The 21053-nt window shown below is 34.0% G+C and overlaps 1 protein-coding gene across 3 annotated transcripts in view; it reads left to right on the forward strand.

Annotated features, from left to right (window-relative positions):
• Positions 1-21053, forward strand: part of DACH2 (dachshund family transcription factor 2) — a 647327-nt gene that overhangs the window by 529142 nt on the left and 97132 nt on the right. For 2 of the 3 annotated variants that reach the window (XM_019659904.1, XM_019659905.1), the window contains one exon: positions 3410-3545. In XM_019659904.1, coding sequence (XP_019515449.1) covers positions 3410-3545 — 136 coding nt within the window. Of the gene's footprint in view, positions 1-3409; positions 3546-6136; positions 6221-21053 lie in introns of all 3 variants that reach the window. The other variant, XM_019659903.1, reaches the window with a different exon arrangement.

A 21053-nucleotide genomic window follows, 5' to 3' on the forward strand; every position in this document is an offset into this window, starting at 1 on the left:
GAACAAAACGACAGCAACTTGTCTGTTCCCCTTCCCCCAATTCCCCAGCACTGTTCCCATCCCCCCAATTCCCCAATAAAAATCTTAAAAAAAATTATTTGTTTATATTATTTTATCATATACTAATTTTAAATATTTTAGGTGATCCCTCTTTGTAGCATTGTATTTTTGTCATTATTCATAGCATTTTCTATTTATATAGATGTTCTCCCAATTTTTTTAAAAACTCAGAATTGAGCTTTCATTTTTTTATTAAGTAGAGTGGGCAAGAGCAAGTATAAATGTCAGTTGGATTCTCTTGCTTTTCCAAACCATCAACTTTATGAATCACTCAGAAGTTTTCCATTTTTTTATGGCAGCTTATATTGCTGTGTGTATGATTCCTGTTTGCCACTACATGGTGATTTTGTTTGATCAGTTCTATTTTTGCTCAGTAACTGCTGTACTTTGTCCCTGACCATTCATTCAGTGGTCCATTAGAGAGATAAACATAGTTCATTGAATTCCATATTTTAAACAAATTTCCAATGTTAGAATTCAAAGACAAATGCTGAATGCTCTACAATTTATGCATATATTTTGGCATAGAATAACTGAGACTACACAACAGTGAAAGGAAAAAATAATTTTAACTTCATATATGAAATTACTTACATTGTGTGTGTGTGTGTGTGTGTGTGTGTGTGTGTGTGTGTGTGTACGTACCCCATACTATTTAGACAGTATATTTTTAAGCATGTCAGTTTAGGTTTAATTTCACAACTGATGAACTAGTGTTTTCAGAAAGTAAATTGATGTGGTATAACTGCTATATGTATCTTGCCCTTCATCCCCATACCATTCCTCCAAAATACAAATATAATTATATGAAGAAAGAACTTGATTCTTTTGCTTTGCTTATATGTTTCTTTTTATTTTGCCTTGTATACATAATGTTATAACTAGATATTTATCTGTATACTAAATATAAATGAAATGTATATTTTCTGTCTTAAAATATTGTTTTTGAGGCATAACAATTATAGAGTCTTTGAAGTGTAGTGTACATATACAGTTACAGTAGTCCCCTCTTATCCATGGGGCATACATTCCAAGATGCCCTGTGGATGCCTGAAATTTCAGACAGTACCAGATCCTATATATACTATGTTCTTTTTCCTATACATCATACCTATGATAAAGTTTAATTTATAAATTAGGTACAGTAAGAGATTAGCAACAGTAACTAATAATAAAAAGGACAATTATAACAATATACTATAATAAAACTTATGTGAATGTGGCATTATTAAGTAAAATAAGAGTTATCTGAACACAAACACTGCAGTACCACAGCAGTCAATACGATAACTGAGAACAGCTACTAAGTGAATAATGGGTGTGTAGCACATACAGCATGGATACATTGGACAAAGGGATGATTCAAGTCCTAGGCAGAACAGAGTGGGATGGTGTGAGATTTCATTGCACTACTCAGAATGGTGTACAATCTAAAACTTATGAATTGTTTATTTCTGGAATTCTCCATTTAATATTCTTGGACCATGGTTGACTGGGGGTAACTGCAACCTGAGAAAGTGAAACTGAGAATAACAGACAACTTCCATATCAGTATTTAATTAGTGTATAATACTGCTGCTAATAAACTCAAAGTCTACTATTCATTTCATTAAAATTATCAAATGTTAAACAATAATATAAAACACCATTTTAAAATGAACATACTACATTGATGACTGTATTAGTTTTTTTTTCTGCTGCTATAATGATTTATGATAGATTTAGTGGCTTAAAACAATGCAAATGCATTACCCTACTGTTCTGTAGGTTAGATGTCTTACACTGGTATCACTGAGCTAAAATCAGGGTTTGGCAGGGCTACATTTCTCTCTGTAGCTTCCAGAGAAGAATCTTTCCTCACCTTTTCCAGCTTCTAGAGGCCACCCACATATCTTGTCTCATGTTTCCCTTCCTCCATCTTTACAGCCAGGAAAGTTGCCATCTTTCTGATCATTCCTCCACAATCATATCTCCCTCTGACCTTCCCTTTCTGCCTCCAAGATATCACAGTGTAATTTCTCTATGTCAAGATTCTCAATCACATCTGAAAAGTTCATTTTACCATGTAAAGTTAACATTCACAGGTTCCAGCTATTAGGATGTGGATTGGACATCTTTGGGGGAACCATTATTCTGCCTGCCACAGTGACAGACGTTGCAAAATGTTAACTTCTACTAATGAAATAATAACCTTTAACTCTCATGCTATTTTTCATTAAACAAACAGTTTTGCTTTATGGGATTTATAAATTTTGGGCCTCATGCAAAATCAGTGTGAAAATGTACAAGCACAAATTTGACAAACTAATTCTTAGTGTTATGATGATTAGAATACTGATGATGTAATTACAGATAATTAGACAGAATATTTAATTTAAGAAATTTATTATGGATGAATTAAATATTTAGTAGAGAAAACATTCTCTGTCCCAGCATATCTATCACCCAGTCACATTTATTGCTTATATGCATAAACACTGCACTTTGGTTCTTTTGTTGATCAAATTATTGTAACTGAATGGTTGTCAGATTTATTCATCAATTTGTAGTGCAAAAACTTAGTGAATAACTACAGAGTTTTATAGCAATATTCATAATTACAAAAGTCTTGAAAGCCATAGCATTTACTGTAGAAGTATGTAAAAGAAATATTTTATTTTTATTCAAATTGATTATTGAAAAATTTTTTAAATCTAAACACTACTAAGATATTGATATTGATAGTTCTTAATGTTAGTTTGGAAAATCCATCATTGTGTCTTGTGATTACCAAACCATTTTGTTGGCAGAATTCAACACAAATTCTTAAGATATGATAGATCGCAGGTATATTATTTCCATAATTTTTGTCTGTGCAGAAAGACTAAACATGTGCCAGGTGCAACTATCTAGTAAGTTTTATTCCAGGGTCCTCAAGTGTTTAACTTTGGGAGATCTCTTTCTTACTTACAAAGTAGGATCACTCTCAGGCCTTGGCATGAACTTTATATCAATGTAGGAGTTTATGATAACAATAACCTTCATCACACACCTATGTTTATACTCCTTTGTACATTCTTCTAGGAAAGGAAATGGAAACTAACTATTCCTGAGCCTCTATCACATATCCAGCATGGTGCTGAGCCCTTTCACTTTCTTCTCTTATTTAACCCTCACGATATGCCATTAATTTTTCAGGAACAAAAAAAAATATGCTTTTGTCTAAAGATATGTGTTTAAGACCAGCTATTGTGGATATGCATGCTTTCAGGATAAGTGAGAGGTCAACATTTCAAATGTTATGGATTCAACCAACACGAGAAACTTGGTGCACAGATGGCATTTCCTTTTGTGTCTCCTTTTGTGTCAGGAACGGATCCCAGAGAGTCCTTCTCCTGCTCCCTCTCTGGAAGAGACTCGTCGCCCTGGGAGCCAGACCTCCTCCCACCCCAGCAGCAGTGTGTCCAGCTCTCCCTCTCAGATGGATCACCATTCAGACAGAATGGGTGAGCATCTCACCCGAAACAAGGAATTTAAAGATATCCTTTCAGGAAATTCTTCACTAGGCAATAGAGAGGGGAGAAAGAAGCTGAGGGAGCTGATGCCTCCTTAATATAAGTAGCTTTTTGAAATGGTCATTTATTTTTATTGCTGAAGCAATATAAACAATAAAATGCAACAAAATGTTAGAAGTTTGTTCTGTGGAAGGGCTTTCGTTTACTGTATCACTGGATCTCATGGGAGTAATACGATGGGATTTTTGTAGAGTATATGCTAGTTCAATATGTTGGTATTTAACAGCTAGTGTGCTATAATACACTTATTACATTCACAGCATCCTTGAAATAAATGAAGATACAATATCCTTTAGGCAGTTGATCACTGAGTGATTAAAATGTGAATCAATGTATGATTTGCTACAACCTCTGAATTTAGATTATAAATATTTAACCTGCTTTTCCTTAGGTTTGTTTTTTTTTTTTGGTCTCAGAAGTCTTACACTATAGATACTATTACAGAAATACTATAATGCTATTGTCAGTGATGTGGCATATTGGAGACTTGACTCTAGCCATAGTTCTGGCTCAAACTAGCTATGAGATCTTGAGTATGTCACTTAAACACCATGAGTTTCTTTACATAATATATGAAAATAATTACTGTCCTGCTTAATGTGCTGGACTTCTGTGAGATCAAATGAAATAATATGTGGAAAAACACATCAGAAGTTTAAAGTTCTAAGGAAACGTGGGGGATAAACACTACTTTTCTGTGTGGCTTTACCTTGATTTTTATCATCTCCTGCTGTCTGATCCTACTGAGGTCTACAGATATTACTAAGTGCATTCAGTTGTAGCAAATTCTCATTTAGTACACAATAGTTATAAACCATGTGAGCTAGGTAAAACCTTTATTAATCTTCTGTACCTACACAACCCAATTTCCTAAATATCAATTTTCTTTAGAGAAAATGATTTCTGATCTTGTTTTAGTCTTACTATAGAGACACTCCTTATGTGAACTCTTAATTTTTGTACTTCACAATAGTGATGGCTTCAAGACTCTCCAAAATAATGTGTTTTTTTTCTTTTTTGTTTTGTTTGTTTGTTTGTTTGGTTGGTTGGTGGGGGGAAGAATTTCAGGGATTAGAGAAGGTGTTAGATTCTGGATTTGTGCTGAAGAATGAAGATGATTTCTCCCTTGTGGAAATTCATCCAAGTCTCACTTAGCCTGCCAATATTACATATTGTTGGTGGCTCTTTAGCTTCATAGTGAGCTAAGTGGGTCTGGAATCTGGCTCCCCATTATAATCACTTGTGGGACATTTACAAATCTGGAAGTCCAGGCCACACGCTCAAAGTCTGATTTACCTGGCCTGCAATGGAGCCTGGCAGCAGTGTTTTGCTTTGCTTTTCAGTATCTCCTCAGGAGATTCTAATGTGCAGGCAAGAGTTAGGAACCACTGAGCTAGAACTTGAGGCTAATTGTCCTAAGGGAACAAGTTTAATTCCTGCAAGAGATGGCTGTGGTGTTCTAAGCTTTCCTCCGTTCTGTGGACACAAACTAGCTGGTTATTACAACACTGTGTGCAACTGATTCAAGGGAGTCTGAGCAGGACCAGCGGATATAGCTGGATGGCCATTGATGAATCAAGAAACCAAAACGCATGTTCTTCTGTCAGGATACTGTTTGTATTGATGAGGAAGCAGGGAGAGAGGAAGGGCAGAGAGGTGATTATTTATTGAGTGCTGGTTAAAAGCAGAGCACATAGAGAAACATCATCTGTGATAGGTATATCATAAGAGAACGGTATGTTACACTTAGAAGTAAAATCAAATATTTCCAAAGCAACACAATATTCTAAAAACAAAATCTTGACAACATAAAACATTTCTAATTCCCCTAGCAGTAACTAGGCTCTCAATCGTATTCCACAATTGTTCAAGCGTGATAGTGAGGTATTGTCTGTAAATGAATTAAAAGGTTTTATGACTTTTAGTTTAAAGTCACCATGTTTTATTTATAGAACTATATAATGTTTTAATAAAATATAACTAAAAAGAATTAAACAATAAACTATGAAAATTGGCATGTTTTCTCTCTTTTAATGTAAAATTTTTGTGAAGAGGCACTTATAGTAACTACCAGAAAATTATATTTTATGTATTAATACTGCTATATATATTTGCAAAAACTCTATAAAGTGAGTTAAGTGCATAATTATTTTAAATTCATGAACTTAAGTGGTAAATTCTTTTTAAAAACAATTTGGGAAATATGTTATTAATTATGGAGGTAAATACCTAATTTGCATATAGGATTTAAAAGAAGTATTTTAAATGATTTAAAAGAATTATGTTGGTAATTGTATATACTATATATTAATCTTACATTAAAAATTCACATGATTAAGCAGCTAATTGTTTTTTAAATTATGTGATCATCAGACCAACACAAATCTTTCCATTGTTTCAGAAGAAGTGTGTAAAATTCATGGTAGCTATTATTTAAATAAAATGGCTGCTAATGTAATGCTTTTTTGCTTTTCTTTTTGGTGTTTTGCAAGAAAATCACCAGTTATACCTCTTATTTACAGTTATGATGCCCAACAGTAGAGAGGAACTTATTGTTGATCAGGATAATGGACCAACCATCAAAAAATTCCAAAGGGATAATAAAGGTAAAACTATTTTTGCTTATTTGATGTACATATAAAGATTAGATACTAACTCAGTTAACATCCCAGTACTGTATATTGCATTCACATTTCCCTAAGTCAGAAAAGATTAATACTGGCTTTGGATAAATTATTTTAGGATAAAAAAAAAGAATGTTTACCTGAAGCTTGTTTGTTTGATGTTATAAATGACATATCAGCCTGAACTTTGTCTGTGCCTGTGGTTGGAAACTTCACACTCAGCCCTTTTAGTATGCTTGATCAGAGACATCTTATTCTTTTTATTATACACACACTTGGTTAGCTATGTTCAAATGACTCACCATTTCATGGTTATGTTTGAAAAACTGAGTTACTGTCTTGTAGGAGAGATATTCCCTTCAGCCCTCAGAAGTGATTTTTAAAATATATGCTAATTTAGACATTTCAAATGAAAGCTTAACAAGTTACTCCAATCAAGTATTTACCTGGAGTCTTCATAGATATGACACCAATCTGGCTTTTCATCCACTGAGGTACATGTCTCACCTCTGCACAGTATCTAGTTTTTTCTTAGGATATCTGTTTAAAGAAGGGAGGGAGAGTAATAATTTCAAAGTCAAGCTATCTTGATATGAAATCTGAGTACAACTTTGTACAAAGGCTGCAAAGGTAAGAAAAAGGGGAAAATATATCATCACATGTTATAAGCTATGCCTTATGACTGTCACCATGAGTTAGTAACTCTAAGCTAAAGAACATAAGCTAACATGTAATTTATCGGATCATCAGATGGTCTGTTTGTACTTCACTATAGGGTACATTTTTCTACCAATACAAAAGGTGCTCATACTATATAGAAACAGGACTTCATAAACTGAAGAGTTAATGGAGGAATTTTCTCTTTCTTCTCTAGAACCTGTTTCCTAATTGCCTAGATGAACATTTTTAGTTACAATTTGGAATAATGTAGGATTTTAATTTCATTGATCCGTGGTTGGTTTCCTTGCCACATGTTTAGTATTTTCTTATCCAAACACTGAAAGCCTGTACCCTCAGGGGCTCCAAGATGTAAATGATTGATTTCAGAATAGTTGTCAGAATGGAAGAATTCAGGTTCAGTATATTAAACTACCCAAACTCTTACACAAGTAATGAAATTCTAGTTAAAGATGAAGCTTCATCCATAACCCACCAACAATCTGTTCTTGAGATCTTTTTTCCACCAAGACATGACCATTAGAAGGACAGCTTGGTAGTAAAGCAGCATTTCTAGGAAAATCTCAAGCTGTACCTGATACATATGGTTTCATCAGAACCGCAAACCCTATAAGACAAAATGGTATTTAGGACTGGCCTGGGTGTTGCAGTGCTCAAGTACACACTGCTGTGCTTATGAAAAATCAGCTGGAGCGCTAGTATAGATGTACAGTAACTGATTTTCATAAAATACACAGTGGTATGTGCTGGCATTGCTGAATCTCTTGCTGTGGAATGACACAGTTTTACTCATTTCAATCAAATAGGTTGGTCACACATTCTGATGAGGACATTAATAGACAGGAGTGGCATATTAAACTCCACCCCGGTTATAATGGAAAGCTTCCTTTTAAATGAGATTGTCTATGTCAGCTTCTACCAGTTATATGGGGTTGTCGGAAAAGTCATGACGTATTTTTTCTTGTTTTTTGTTGCAAAAATGTGTCATGACTTTTCCGACAACCCAATATTTGTGATATTAAGACAAAATATATTTTCCTCAAATAGATTTTTGTTATTAAAAGGAAACACAGTTAAAGTAGAAGCCTCAACATTTATTAAGTATGACAAGTAAGCAGTCTATACAACTGTGGCAAACATATGTTTTCACATCTGTTTTGAGTAATATAATCATGATTTTAAAAATGATTTATAGCTCTGGAAATTATAAAATGCCAGCTTTGCTATTATGTGGAAATTTTCAGAAAATGCAGACATACCATTAGAGTATGCTTCATGTAGCCTGCCTCTTACGGCACCTCATAAAATTGGGTGACAGTGCGATACATGTCTCAAGTGATAATTTGCATTTTGCATTGAATTTTCATATGCAGATGATTCAAAGTCTATATGATCTGGGCTTTCCTGGCAGTGATGTCCACTTAGACGGTGTCCAAAATGACTTAACAAAATTGTAATTTTAGTTTTGACTCAAGTACTATATCTTGACCAAACTGACTGGTCAGTCAAGTAAAGCCTTTGAGCAAATTTTCCACCGACTTTGTCAAACAAATTGACCAAATCAATTGCATGTTCCAACATTGTGTTACATAGCTTTGCATCATCAGCTCTGGGATTCTTTAGAGTTAGAGCTGTTGGGACCATCCTCCTTAGTTTACCCAATTGGAAGCAAGGCAAGACCCTCTTTCATTGATTGCCACTGGTCCCCCAAACCACTAGCAAGAATAGAGGCTTTTGATATTTTGCATTTTGTACTGAATTTATTTATTGAAAATTTTATATGTGCAAAAAACACTGATGATAAAATCAGAAATGCTATAGAAACAGGAGAATAATAAATTTATCATCTAACCCAAGACTTGGGTCCATGAACCATTACATTTTAAATCTGTCCACAGGCTACAGATGAAAAGCTTAATAGTTTTAACATCCATTGATTGTAAGAATCTAAAGTATATCTCATCTAGAATAAAAGTGTTATTTTGTTTATTTTTATGCAAATAGGCTAATTTCAGTTTAGAGAAGGTTTTGGGCTACATAGTGATACTATAATAATATAAAAGTTCCGTATATAGTAAGATGCTTCTCTTTCTTTTTATATGCCTGCAAAAATCTTAGATGCTGCACTAAATTTTAACACTTAGTTAAACTATTTAGGTGATTAAGCATAATTATTGACCTGAATTAAACTGAGAAATATGTCTTCTGAATATTATATTTTTTTGAATAAAAGAGACTAATGTATTGGGCCAACTAAAATACAAACCTCATTACAAATGTACTTTATGATTAAGTTAAAATATATAATGAAGAAGAAAATGTACATATTCATGCATTTTATGCTATTCAGTGATTCTAAATAGAAATGAAAAAAACAAAGAACATATCTTACTGGAAATTGTCTTTGAATTACCTTCATTTTTAAAACATTCTATTTAGAAACAATTGTAGATTCACAATAAGTTTCAAAAAGAATACAGAGATTTCATGTACCCTTCAACCAGTTTCCCCAATAGCAATATCTTTTATAATTATATGATATGAAAATCAGAAAATTTACAATGTTACATCCACAGACTTTATTCTGATTTCACCAGTTTTACACACATTCATTGGTGTGTATATCTGTGTGTGTATCCTTTTATGGAGTTTTATCACATGTGTAGATTTGTGTAACCACCACCATTATCAAGATACAGGACTATGATAAGGGGTTACTATCCAAAATATATAAAGAACTCATATATCTCAAAAACAAAACATAACAATTTGATTAAAAAAATGAGCAGAGGATCTGAATAGACATTTTGTCCAAATAACATATACAGATGGCCAACAGACATATGAAAAGATGCTCAACATTGTTAATCATCAGAGAAATCCAAATCAAAAGCACAGTGAGATATCACCTCACATCTGTCAGAATGGCTATTATCAAAAGGAAAAGAAATAACAAATTTTGGTGAGGATGTGGGGAAAAGGAAACCCTTTCACAGTTTGGTTGGAATGTATTGGGACGTAGGGAAAGTCCTGATGCATTTTTGCATCGGAAAACATAAAAAAATGCATCATGACTTTCCCGATGACCCAATAAATTGGTGTAGCCACTATGGAAAACAGTATGGAGATTATTCAGAAAATTAAAGACAGAATTACCATGTGATCCAGAAATTGCACTTCTGGGTATTTATCCAAAGAAAATGAAAGTACAAATTTGGGAAGTTTTTTGTACCCTGTGTTCATTGCAGCATTATTTAAAATAGCCAAGATATGCAAATGACCTAGGTATCCACTGATAGATGAATGGATAAAGAAGGTATGATATATATATATACACACACACACACACACACACACACACAATGGTATACTACTGAGTCATAAAAAATAAGTTTGCTATTTTCACAAGGATGGACCTTGAGGACTTTGTGCTAAGTGAAATAAATCAGAAAAAGGCAAACACTGTATGATTTCATTTATATGTGGAATCTAATAATAAATAAATACAAGAAAACAGAACTCATAGATACAGAGAACAGATTGGTGGTTGCCAGAGGGGAGAGGAGTTAGGGAACGGCTAAAATGTGTGAAGGGTATCAAGAGGGACAAACTTCCAAATATAAAATAAATAAGTCATGGGGATGTAATGTACAGCATGGTGACTATAGTGTATAATACTATATTGCAAACTTGAAAGATACTAAGAAAGTAAATCTTAAATGATTTCATCACAAGAAAAAATACTTTTAACTTTGTATGGTGAGGGATGATGGATTGACTTATTGTAGTAATTACTTTGCAGTGTATACAAATGTCGAATCATTATGTTATAAACCTGAAACTAATATAATATATTTGGATTATACTTCAATAAATAAATACAGGCTGTTCCATCACCACAGGGGTCTTTCTTTTGCTATTCCTTTATTGTCTCCCACCCCGCCATGATTCCTAATTCCTGACAACTGCTAACCTCTTTTCCATCTATGTAATTCCATCATCCTAAGAATGTTCTAAGGAAATTGTACAGTATGCGACTCTTTGAGATTGGCTTTTTATCCCACACAGCATAATTCCCTTCATATATATCCAAATTGTTACATTGGTCAATAGTTTTTTTTTAATATATTCCATTTTGTTGCTGAGTAGTATTCCATAGTAGGTATGTATAACCACAGTTTGTGTAACCATTCACCATTGTAGGAACCTCATTTCAAATATTTGTTTATTACTAATAAAGTTTCTAAGAGCATTGATGTACAGGTTTTAATGTAGATATAACTTTTCATTTCTCTGGGACAAATGCCCAAGTGTACAACTGCTGGGTCATGTGGTAAGTATATGTATAGTTTTATAACAAACTGCCAAACTGTTTCCCACAGTGGCTGGACCATTTCTATATTCCTACCAACAATATTAGTGGTTCATGTTTTTCATATTCTTGCTAGTATTTTGTGTTGTCCTTTTTTAATTTTTATTTTATCTTCTTTTAAAGATTTTATTGGGGAATTGGGGGAGGGGAACAGCACTGGGGAATCAGGGAAGGGGAACAGACAAGTTGCTGTCCTTTGGTTCCTCTCTAGTTGTGGAGGACGTCGCTTCACTGGCCCATGTTGGTATTATCATTGCACTCTTCCCGGGTGAGGCAGTCGCTCACTGGCCATTGGATGGCCGCTCACTGCGGCTCACGGCAGCTCATGAAAGCGCACACCTGCTGCCGGTCAGCCCCACTGCAGCCTACGCCATCGCCAGTGACTCACGGCAGCTCAGCTCCAGGTCGAGCTGTTGTTCACCATCTTAGCTCTAGAGGGCGCAGCGTCACTGGCCCTCATGTGGTCTCTGAACTGGGGTCCTGCTGCTCAGAACTGGCATCCCAAGCCAACTCCTAACCAATGCACCACTTGGCCGGCCAGTCCTTTTTTTAATTTTTAATTTAGCTATTCTCATGGGTGTGTGTAGTAAAATCTCATTGTAGGTTTCATTTGCATTTCTCTAATGGCTAGTGATCCTGAATCCCTTGTATGTATATCCTCTGGTGATTGTCTATTAGTGTCCCTTCCCCATATTCTAACTGGCTTGCTTGTTTGTATATTGTTGAATTTTGAGAGTTCTTTATATATTCTAGATACAAATCTTCTGTTAAATATGTAGTTTGCAAATATTTTCACCATTCTTTAGCTTGTTTTGATATCCTCTTTAAAGGGTCTTAGGCAAAGCATTTTAAAAAATTTTTTTGCTGAAATCCAATTTGTCATTTTTTTCTTTTATGGTGTTTTTCATGTCAAGTCTGAAATCTTTTCACCTAGCCCTAAGTCCTGAAGATTTTCTCCAATGTTTTCTTCTATACATTTTATAGTTTTACTTTTTACATTTATGATAATGATCTCAGGTCAAGGATCTTTATTTATTTTGTTACAGCACCATTTGCTGAAAAGGCTAATCTTCTTCCATTGAATTTCTTTTGTACTTTTGTCAAAAGTCCGTAATCTGTACTTGTTTGTTGCTATTTCTGAGTTCTTTATTCTATTTTATTTATGTATCTACCCTTTTGCCAGTATCATGGTCTTGATTATTGAGGCTCCATAATAAGCTTTAATGTCAGATATATTTATTCCTAACACTTTATTCGTTTTCAAAATTGTCATGGCTATTCTAGAGCCAGTGCCTTTGTGTATATTTCATAAAAGCTAGTCTATGTCCATAAAAATCTTTGCTGGGATTTTCATGAAAAATGCATTAAAACTGTATTAATTTGGGGAACATTTGCATTTTTACTATTTTGAGTTTTCCAATCCATAAACACAGTATGTCTTTTTATTAATTTCTATTTTCTTTGATGTCTTTCATCAGAAAATTTAGTTTTTCACATACCAGTCCTGTACAAGATATGTTAGATTTATACCTAAGTATTTCATTGTTTGAACAATTACAAATGGTTTTCTAGTTTCAAAATCAGTTGTCATACCACCTCTTTCTTATTGTGTAGGAATATTATTGATTTTTATGTGTTGATCTTGTATTCTTCCATCTTACATAACCTCCCTTATTAGCTCTAAAAATTTTTTGGTTTGTTTTAATCTTTGAGATTTTCTACATAGAAAATCAAGCCATGCCATCTGTAGATGAAGGCAGTTTTATTTCTCCCTTCTTGATTTGTATGCCTTGTTATTTCCTTTTCTTGCCTTATTGTGATAGCTGTGACTTTCAGTATGACACTGAATAATGATGGTGAAAGTGAACATCCTTGACTTATTTTTAATAGGAAAAGAATTCACTTTGTCCATGTTCTGTATGATGTTATCTGTCAATTTCTTTGTAGATACTCTTTATGGAGTTGAGGTAATATATCTCTATTGCTAACTTGCTGAAAGTTTTTTCTCGTAAACAGATGTTGGATTTTGTCAAATGCATTTCCTGCCTCTGACTTTTCATTTTAGCTGGTTGGTATGATGAAATATACACTGAGTGATTTTCCAATGTTAAATGAGCCTTGCATACATGAAATAAATCACACTTGGCCATAATGTATCATTCTTTTTAAACACTGTTAGATTTGGTTTGCTAATATTTTGTTAGAAGTTGTGCATCTATGTTCAGGAAGGATTGGCCTGCAATCTGGTTTTTGCAACGGCTTTGTATTTAATATCAGGGTAAAAGTTGACTCAAAAACTGAATTAAAGGGCCGGCTGAGTGCCTCAGTTGATTAAGAGTTCGCTCAAGAGTTTGAGTTCTAAGCAACAGGGTCTCTGGTTCGATTCATGGCCTGAGCTGAGCTGCTGCTGAGCTGCCAACAGATAGCAGGATGGCTCAGCTAAAAAAAAAAAAAAAAAAGAATTTAAAAGCATTTCCTCTTATTCTATTTTCTGAAAGAAATTATGTAAAATTGGTTTTAATTATTTTAAACTTGGTAGACCTGTTCTGTGAAACCATCTGTGTACAGAGATTTTATTTGGGGGAGTTTTAAAAATGCTTGCATCGTAGTCCCATATATCTCTGTTTGCTCTTTTTCTCTCTCTTTTTTTAAGTGATTTATCTCCCTCTTGACCAGATTACATAATTTTTACATTTCTATCTTTAAGTTTACTGTTGCTTTCATCTGGCCACTCCACTCTATCCATTGAGCTTATCCATTGAGTTTTAAATTATTGTTTATTGTAGTGTTTAGTTCTAAAATGTCCATTTGCTTCTTAACTTTTAATTTTTAATTTTTTGGTGTAACTTTCCATTTCTTTTCTGGTATTTTCTATTCTTTCCTTTGTTTCACATATCTTTGTAATTCTTTATTGAAGCATTTAAAAAGATTTTTAATAAAATACAGCTAACATACAATATTATATTAGTTTCAGGTGTACACAATAGTTATTCAACATTTATATACCTAAAGAAGTTATCACTATGATAAATCCAGCAACCATCTAATACCATACCATGCTATCACAATATTATTGACTATATTTCCTATGCTTTACTTTACATCCCCATGATTTGTTTGTTTTATACCTCGAGATTTGAACCTCTTATTCCCTTTCTCCTTCCCCCGCCTTTAAATTTTTTTCAATTACAGTTGACATTCAGTATTATTTTATATTAATTTCAGGTGTACAGCATAGTGGTTAGACATTTTCATAAATTAAGAAGTGATCCGCCTGACTAGTCTAGTACCCAACTGGCACTATACATAGTTATTACCATATTATTGACTATATTCCCTATGCTTTGCTTTACATCCCCATGATTACTTTGTAACAACCAATTTGTACTTCTTAATCCTATCCCTTTTTTCATCCTGTCCCCCAACCCCCTCTCATCTATCACCCCAACAAATCAGTATGCATCTGACACCATACATAGTTATTACAATATTATTGACTATATTCCCTATGCTGTACTTTACATCCCCATGATTACTTTGTAACAACCAATTTGTACTTGTTCATTGAAACATTTTTATAATGGCTGCTTTAAAATATTTTTCAGATAATTACAGTATCTGTCAAATCTTAGTTTTGTTAGCTGTTTATTGTCATTTATCATTCAAGTTGAGATATTCCAGGTTCTTGTTTGACAAGTGATTTTTTTAATTGAAACTTGGACATTTTAGGTATTATGAGATGCTGGATCTTATTTAAAACTTGCTTTTCCTCAGTGCTCTTCTGACACAGCTCTGGCAGGGTAAGGGGCAGCAACACTGCCTCATTTCTACCAAGTGTGAATGGGGTCCAGATTCTTCACTGTGCCTCCACTGATATCCTGGGTGTTACATTAGTGCTGGGTGGGTGTGCAAGTTGAGGTTCCTCTTTCTTTGATAATTGTCGGGAAGGATTTACTGTTCTCCCATGTGTCCTTGCCTTACACTGCAGTGACATGTGGCCTCATTCCCATTGAGCAGTGGTGAAAGTCTTGAATTTCCACTATCTCTTCTCTGATGCTATCCCAGGTGGGAGGGTGAAGGTCCTGGATAGCAAGTGGAAGTCCAGGCCCTCCATGTAGTCTCTACTGACACCATATGTGGGAGGGTTGGCCCCATTGCTGCTAAACACTGAGTAAAATCCTAAATCGCCAATAAGCCTTCTTCTTTGACACCAACCTTGCAGGGGGAATGGGGGCTGAAAGGCTTTGGCGCACCTAATTGCAGCCTGGCAAGAGTGATGGTTACATTTCCCAGCTGGCCTTTGCTGGCGGGGGTAGGGGAGGGCTGCAGATTCTTCTGGGCAGTTTGTCTGAAGTAGAGCAGTTATTGTCTAAAAGTTTTTAGCATCACTATGTTACATATTCCTGGTCCTTTGGCTAGAGAGAGCATGCTTTTCTGGGGGATTTTTTTTTTTGTCTGTGCTTATTGGTGTATCTAGATTGCCAGCTTTTCGAGTATTCAGTCAGGGATAAATGACGCAGAAAGCCCAGGGAATTCACTGCTGTGTTATACCTCAGTTCCCAATGTCCTAACTTGTCTACCTTTCTCTCTACACTTCCAGAGTATTCTTATGTTTCTTTTATATAAAAGGTCCATGATTTTAGCTGTACTGTGAGGGAGGAATAGGGAAAATTATATCTACTCATCTTTTGGATGCAGAAGTCTCTGTACATCTCCTTCATGTTTTAAAAATTGAGATGAATCACATATATCATAAAAGTCATTCAAAGTGTACAGTTCAGTGTTGTTTTTTATTATTATTATTATTATTATTATTATTATTATAGTCTCAAGGTTGTACAAACATCACTACTATCTAACTCCATAACATTTTAATAAACCTAAAAAGAAACCCTGTACCCATTAGTAGTCACTGCTCATACCCATCCAGCAGCCACTGGAAACCACTAATCTGATTTCTTTCTTTGTGGATTTGCCTAATCCAAATGTTTCAAATGAATGGAATCATACAATATGTGGCCTTTTGTGTCTGGTTTCTTTTACTTACTATAATGATTTCAAGGTTCATCTGTGATGTGGAATAAATCAGTACTTCATTTCCCTTATACGTCTGAATATTATTTTATTGTATGAATATACCACATTTTCTTTATTCACTCATCAGTTAATGGACATTTGGGATATTTCCACCTTTCAGCTATTATAAATAATGCTGCTATGAACGTTTATGTACAGTTTTTATGTTCACTTACGTTTTCATTTCTCTTGTTTGTATACCTAGGATGGAATTACTCAGTCATGTGGTAACTCTACATTTAACCTCTGGAAAAACTGCCACACTGTTTTCCAAAGTGGATACAGAATTTTACATTCCCACCAGCAATGTCTGAGGGTTCCAATTTCTCCCTATCCTTTCCAACACTTAATATTATCTGCCTTTTTTATTATGGCCATTCTAGTGTATATGAAGTTGTTATCTTGTGGTTTGATTTGCATTTCCTTATAAATAATGATGTTGGGCATTTTTTTCATGTCCATATTGTCCATTTGCATATCTTCTTTGGAGAAACTTCTATTTAAGTCCATTTTCCAGTTTTTAATTGAAATATTTATCTGTTTATTTTCAAGTTTTAAGAGTTCTTTATATATTTTGGATACAACACCCTTAGCAGACATATAATTTGCAAATATTTTATCTCATTCTGTGGATTATCTTTTCAGTTTCTTCACAGTATTCATTGATGAACAAAAGTTTTCAATTTTAGTTAACTTCAATTTATGTTTTTTCTTTTGCCATATATGCATTTGTTGTCATATCTAAGAGTCCTTTACCAAACCACACAATATTCCTTGAAGATATATTCCTGTTCGATGATCCTTGAAGATGAAACAATACCCCTGAAAATATACTCCTATTCTTTGATATAAGAATGTTATAATTTCAGCTCTTACACTTAACTCTATGAACTTTTTTGAGTAGATTTCTGTGTTTGGTTTTAGCTAGGGAACTAGTTTCATCCTTTTGCATGTAGATATCCAGTTGTCCTAGCATCATTATTGAAAATGCTATTATTTCCTCCATTGAATTGAGTTGGCACCTTTGTCAAAAATCACTTGAGCATAAAGGTACGGGCTTATTTCTGGACTCTCAAATTTATTTTATGATCTATATGTCTATACTTATGCTAGTATCACAATGCTTTGATTATTATAACCTTATAGTGAGATTACTTGAAAATTGGAAATATGAGTCCTCCAACTTTATTTTTTGAAATTCTGGGTTTCTTACATTTCCATAAGAACCACATGATTGATTCTGCTAAAAACTAACTGTAATTCTGATAGGGATAGTGTTAAATCTGTAGATCAATTTAGGGAGTATTGCCATCTTAACAATATTAAGTATTTTGACACATGAACATGGGATGTCTTTCTATTTATTTAGGTTATCTTTAACTTCTTCCAAAAATGTTTTGTAGTTTTCAGAGTATACATTTTGCACTTCTTTTGTTAAGTTTATTCCTAGGTACTTTTTATTTTTAATGTTGTAAAATTCAATTGTAAATGGAATTATTTTCCTAATTTTGATTTTGAATTGTTCACTGTCAGTGTATAGAAATACAGTTGATTTTTCTATATTGATTTTGTATTCTTCAATTTTGTTGAACTTTGTTATTAGCTCTAATGATTTTTCTATAGATTCTTTCATGTTTTCTTTATTTTAATTAAAATGTATTGGGGTGACAATGGTTAGTAAAATTACATAGGTTTCAAGTGTATAATTCTGTAATACATCACCTAAATATCACATTGTGTGTTCACCACCCAGAGTCAGTTCTCTTTCCATCACCATATATTTGACTCCATTTACCCTCATCTACCACCCCTCTCCCCCCTTACCCTCTGGTAATCACTAAACTATTGTCTGTGTCTATGAGTTTTGTTTCTTCATTTGTTTGTCTTGTTCCTTTGTTGCTTTCAGCTTTATATCCTACGTATCAGTGAAATCATATGGTTCTCAACTTTGTCTGTGTGACTAATGTTTTCTATATATAAAATTATGATGTCTGAAAAGAGATAATTTTATGTTCTCTTTTCCAATCTACCTTTAATTTTCTTACCTAATTCCCCTGAATAGAGCCTGCAGTACAATTTTTTTAATTAAAATTTGTCAGGGTGGCAAAGGTTAGTAAAATTACATTGGTTTCAAGTGTACAATTCTGTAATACCTCATCTATATATCACACTGTGTGTTCACCACCCAGAGTCAGAAGTAGTGAGAGTGGAAATCCTTGTCTTATTCCTGATCTTAGGGGGAAAGTATTTAGTCTTTCATCATTAAGTGTGATGTTATTAGTGGGTTTTTCATGGACGCCTTTTATCAGGTAGAGGACATTTCCTCCTAGATCTGTTGCATATTTTTACCATGAAAATGCATAGATTTTGTCACATTATTTTTCTTATTCTATTGAGATGATCATGTGGTTTTTGTCCATTTTTTTCTTTTAACACAGTGCATTATATTATATTATTATATTATATTGTTATATTGTTTTATTTCAATTTTTAAAGACATTTTTATTTATACCATAATTACTATTATTATTGGTATTATTATTTTATTGTGGTAAGGACATTTGATATGAGACCTGTACCCTTAGCAAAATTTTAAGTGCACAATGCATTATTTTTCACTATAGGCAAAATATTGTAAAGTGTATCTTTAGAACTTACCTTATATAACTGAAACGTTGTACCCATTGAACAGCAACATCCTATTCCCTTCCCCCAGCCCCTGAAACCACCATTCTGTTCTCTGTTTCTATATGTTTGACTATTTTTGAAACTTCATATTGTGGGATAATATAATATTTGTATTTCTGTGACAGGCTTATTTCACTTAGCATAGTGTCCTCCAGTTTCATCCATATTGTTGCATATGGCAAGATTTTCTTATTTTCAAGGCTGAATAATATTCTATTATGTATATATACCACATTTTCTTCATTTATGGAGATTTCTGTCTTTCCCATATCTTGGCTAGTGATAATATTGCTACAATAAATTTGGGAGTACAGGTAGCTCTTCAGGTACCTGATTTCAGTTCTTTTAGATATACACCCAGAAGTGCGATAGATGGGTCATTTTGTAGTTAGATTTCAATTTTTTTAGCAACTCCCATGTGATATCTTATTGTGGCTGCACCACTTTACATCCCCAACAACAGTGTACAAGAGTTTCAATTTCTTCATATGTTCCCAAACACTTATCTTTTCAAAATAAGATTCCTAATGGGTGTAAGGTTATATCTCATGGTTTTTATTTGAATTTTCCTAATATTAATGATATTGACCATATTTTCATATGGCCATTGTATGTCTCCTTTGGAGAAATGTCTATTCAAGTATCTTTACACTTTTAAAAATCAGGTTATTTGTGTTTCTTTTTTTTTTCTATTGAGATGTAGGAGTTTCTTATATATTCTGTATATTAACTCCTTATTAGATATATAGTTTGCAAATCTTTTCTCCATTTTTATAGGTTACCTTTTCACTATGTTGTTCTCTTTTTCTTTACTGTACAGAAACTTTTAGTTTGATGCATTCCCATTTGATTTTATGCTTTTGTTGCATGTGTTTTTGATGGCATGTCTAAGAAATCATTGCCTAGAGCAATGTAATGAAGCTTTTCCTCTATGTTTTTATCTTGGAGCTTTAAAATCTTAGGTCTTATGAGGTCTGAAAATTGAGTTCAAGAACTTGCCACCATGTACTTACATTGGCAGCAATGTATAAACAGCTCGGTAAGGTTTCATAACCTTGGTATATCAGCATCTCACAGCTGTGTTCATGTCTATGTGTCTTGCTGAGTGGCGCTCATTATTGTTGCTGCGTGTTTTTGTGTGCCATCGCAAGAATGCCTGAGCTTGAATTAGAGCAACCAACAAACATTAAATTTCTTGTTAAGCTTGGCAAGAGTGGAAGTGAAATCAGGGACATGTTAATCCAAGTTTATGGGGATAATGCCATGAAGAAAATGGCAGTGTACAAATGGATTGAACATTTTTCTGAGGGGAGAGAATGTGTCACTGATGAAGAGAGATCAGGGCGGCCAGTAACAATCAGAGCTGATGAAAACATTGCAAAAATTCATCAAATTATGTGTTAAAATCATCAGCTGACTGTAAGAAGCATTGCAGACCAAGTAAACATCAATAGAGAAACAGAAAAATCTTAACTGAAAATCTTGGCATGAGAAAGGTTTGTGCAAAAATGGTCCCAAAGGAGCTCACCAATGAACAAAAGTAAAGGGGAGTCAAAGTTTGCTAAGACCTTTTGGAGAGGCAAGATGATGTTTTGGGCCATGTTATCACTGGTGATAAAACATGGGTGTACCAATACAACCCTGAAACAAAGTGTCAAAGTACATAATGGAAGTCAGCCAATTCTCCACAACCAAAAAAGTTTTGTCAGTTCAAATCAAGAGTCAAAACAATGTTGCTAACCTTTTTTGATATCAGAGGGATTATTTCATTATGAATTTGTACCAACTGGACAAACAGTTAATCAACTGTACTATTTGACAGTGCTGAGAAGGTCGCATGAAAAAGTTAGACAAAAAATGACCCTTGGGCCAGCCGAGTGGCGTGTTGGTTAAGAGATGGCTTGGGATGCCAGAGCGCCCCGGTTTGGATCCCATATATGAGGGCCAGTGACACTGCCCTCTACAGCTAAGATGCTGAACAACAGCTCAACCTGGAGCTAG

Source organism: Hipposideros armiger, unplaced genomic scaffold (genome assembly GCF_001890085.2).
Source record: "Hipposideros armiger isolate ML-2016 unplaced genomic scaffold, ASM189008v1 scaffold_306, whole genome shotgun sequence".
NCBI lineage: Eukaryota > Metazoa > Chordata > Mammalia > Chiroptera > Hipposideridae > Hipposideros > Hipposideros armiger.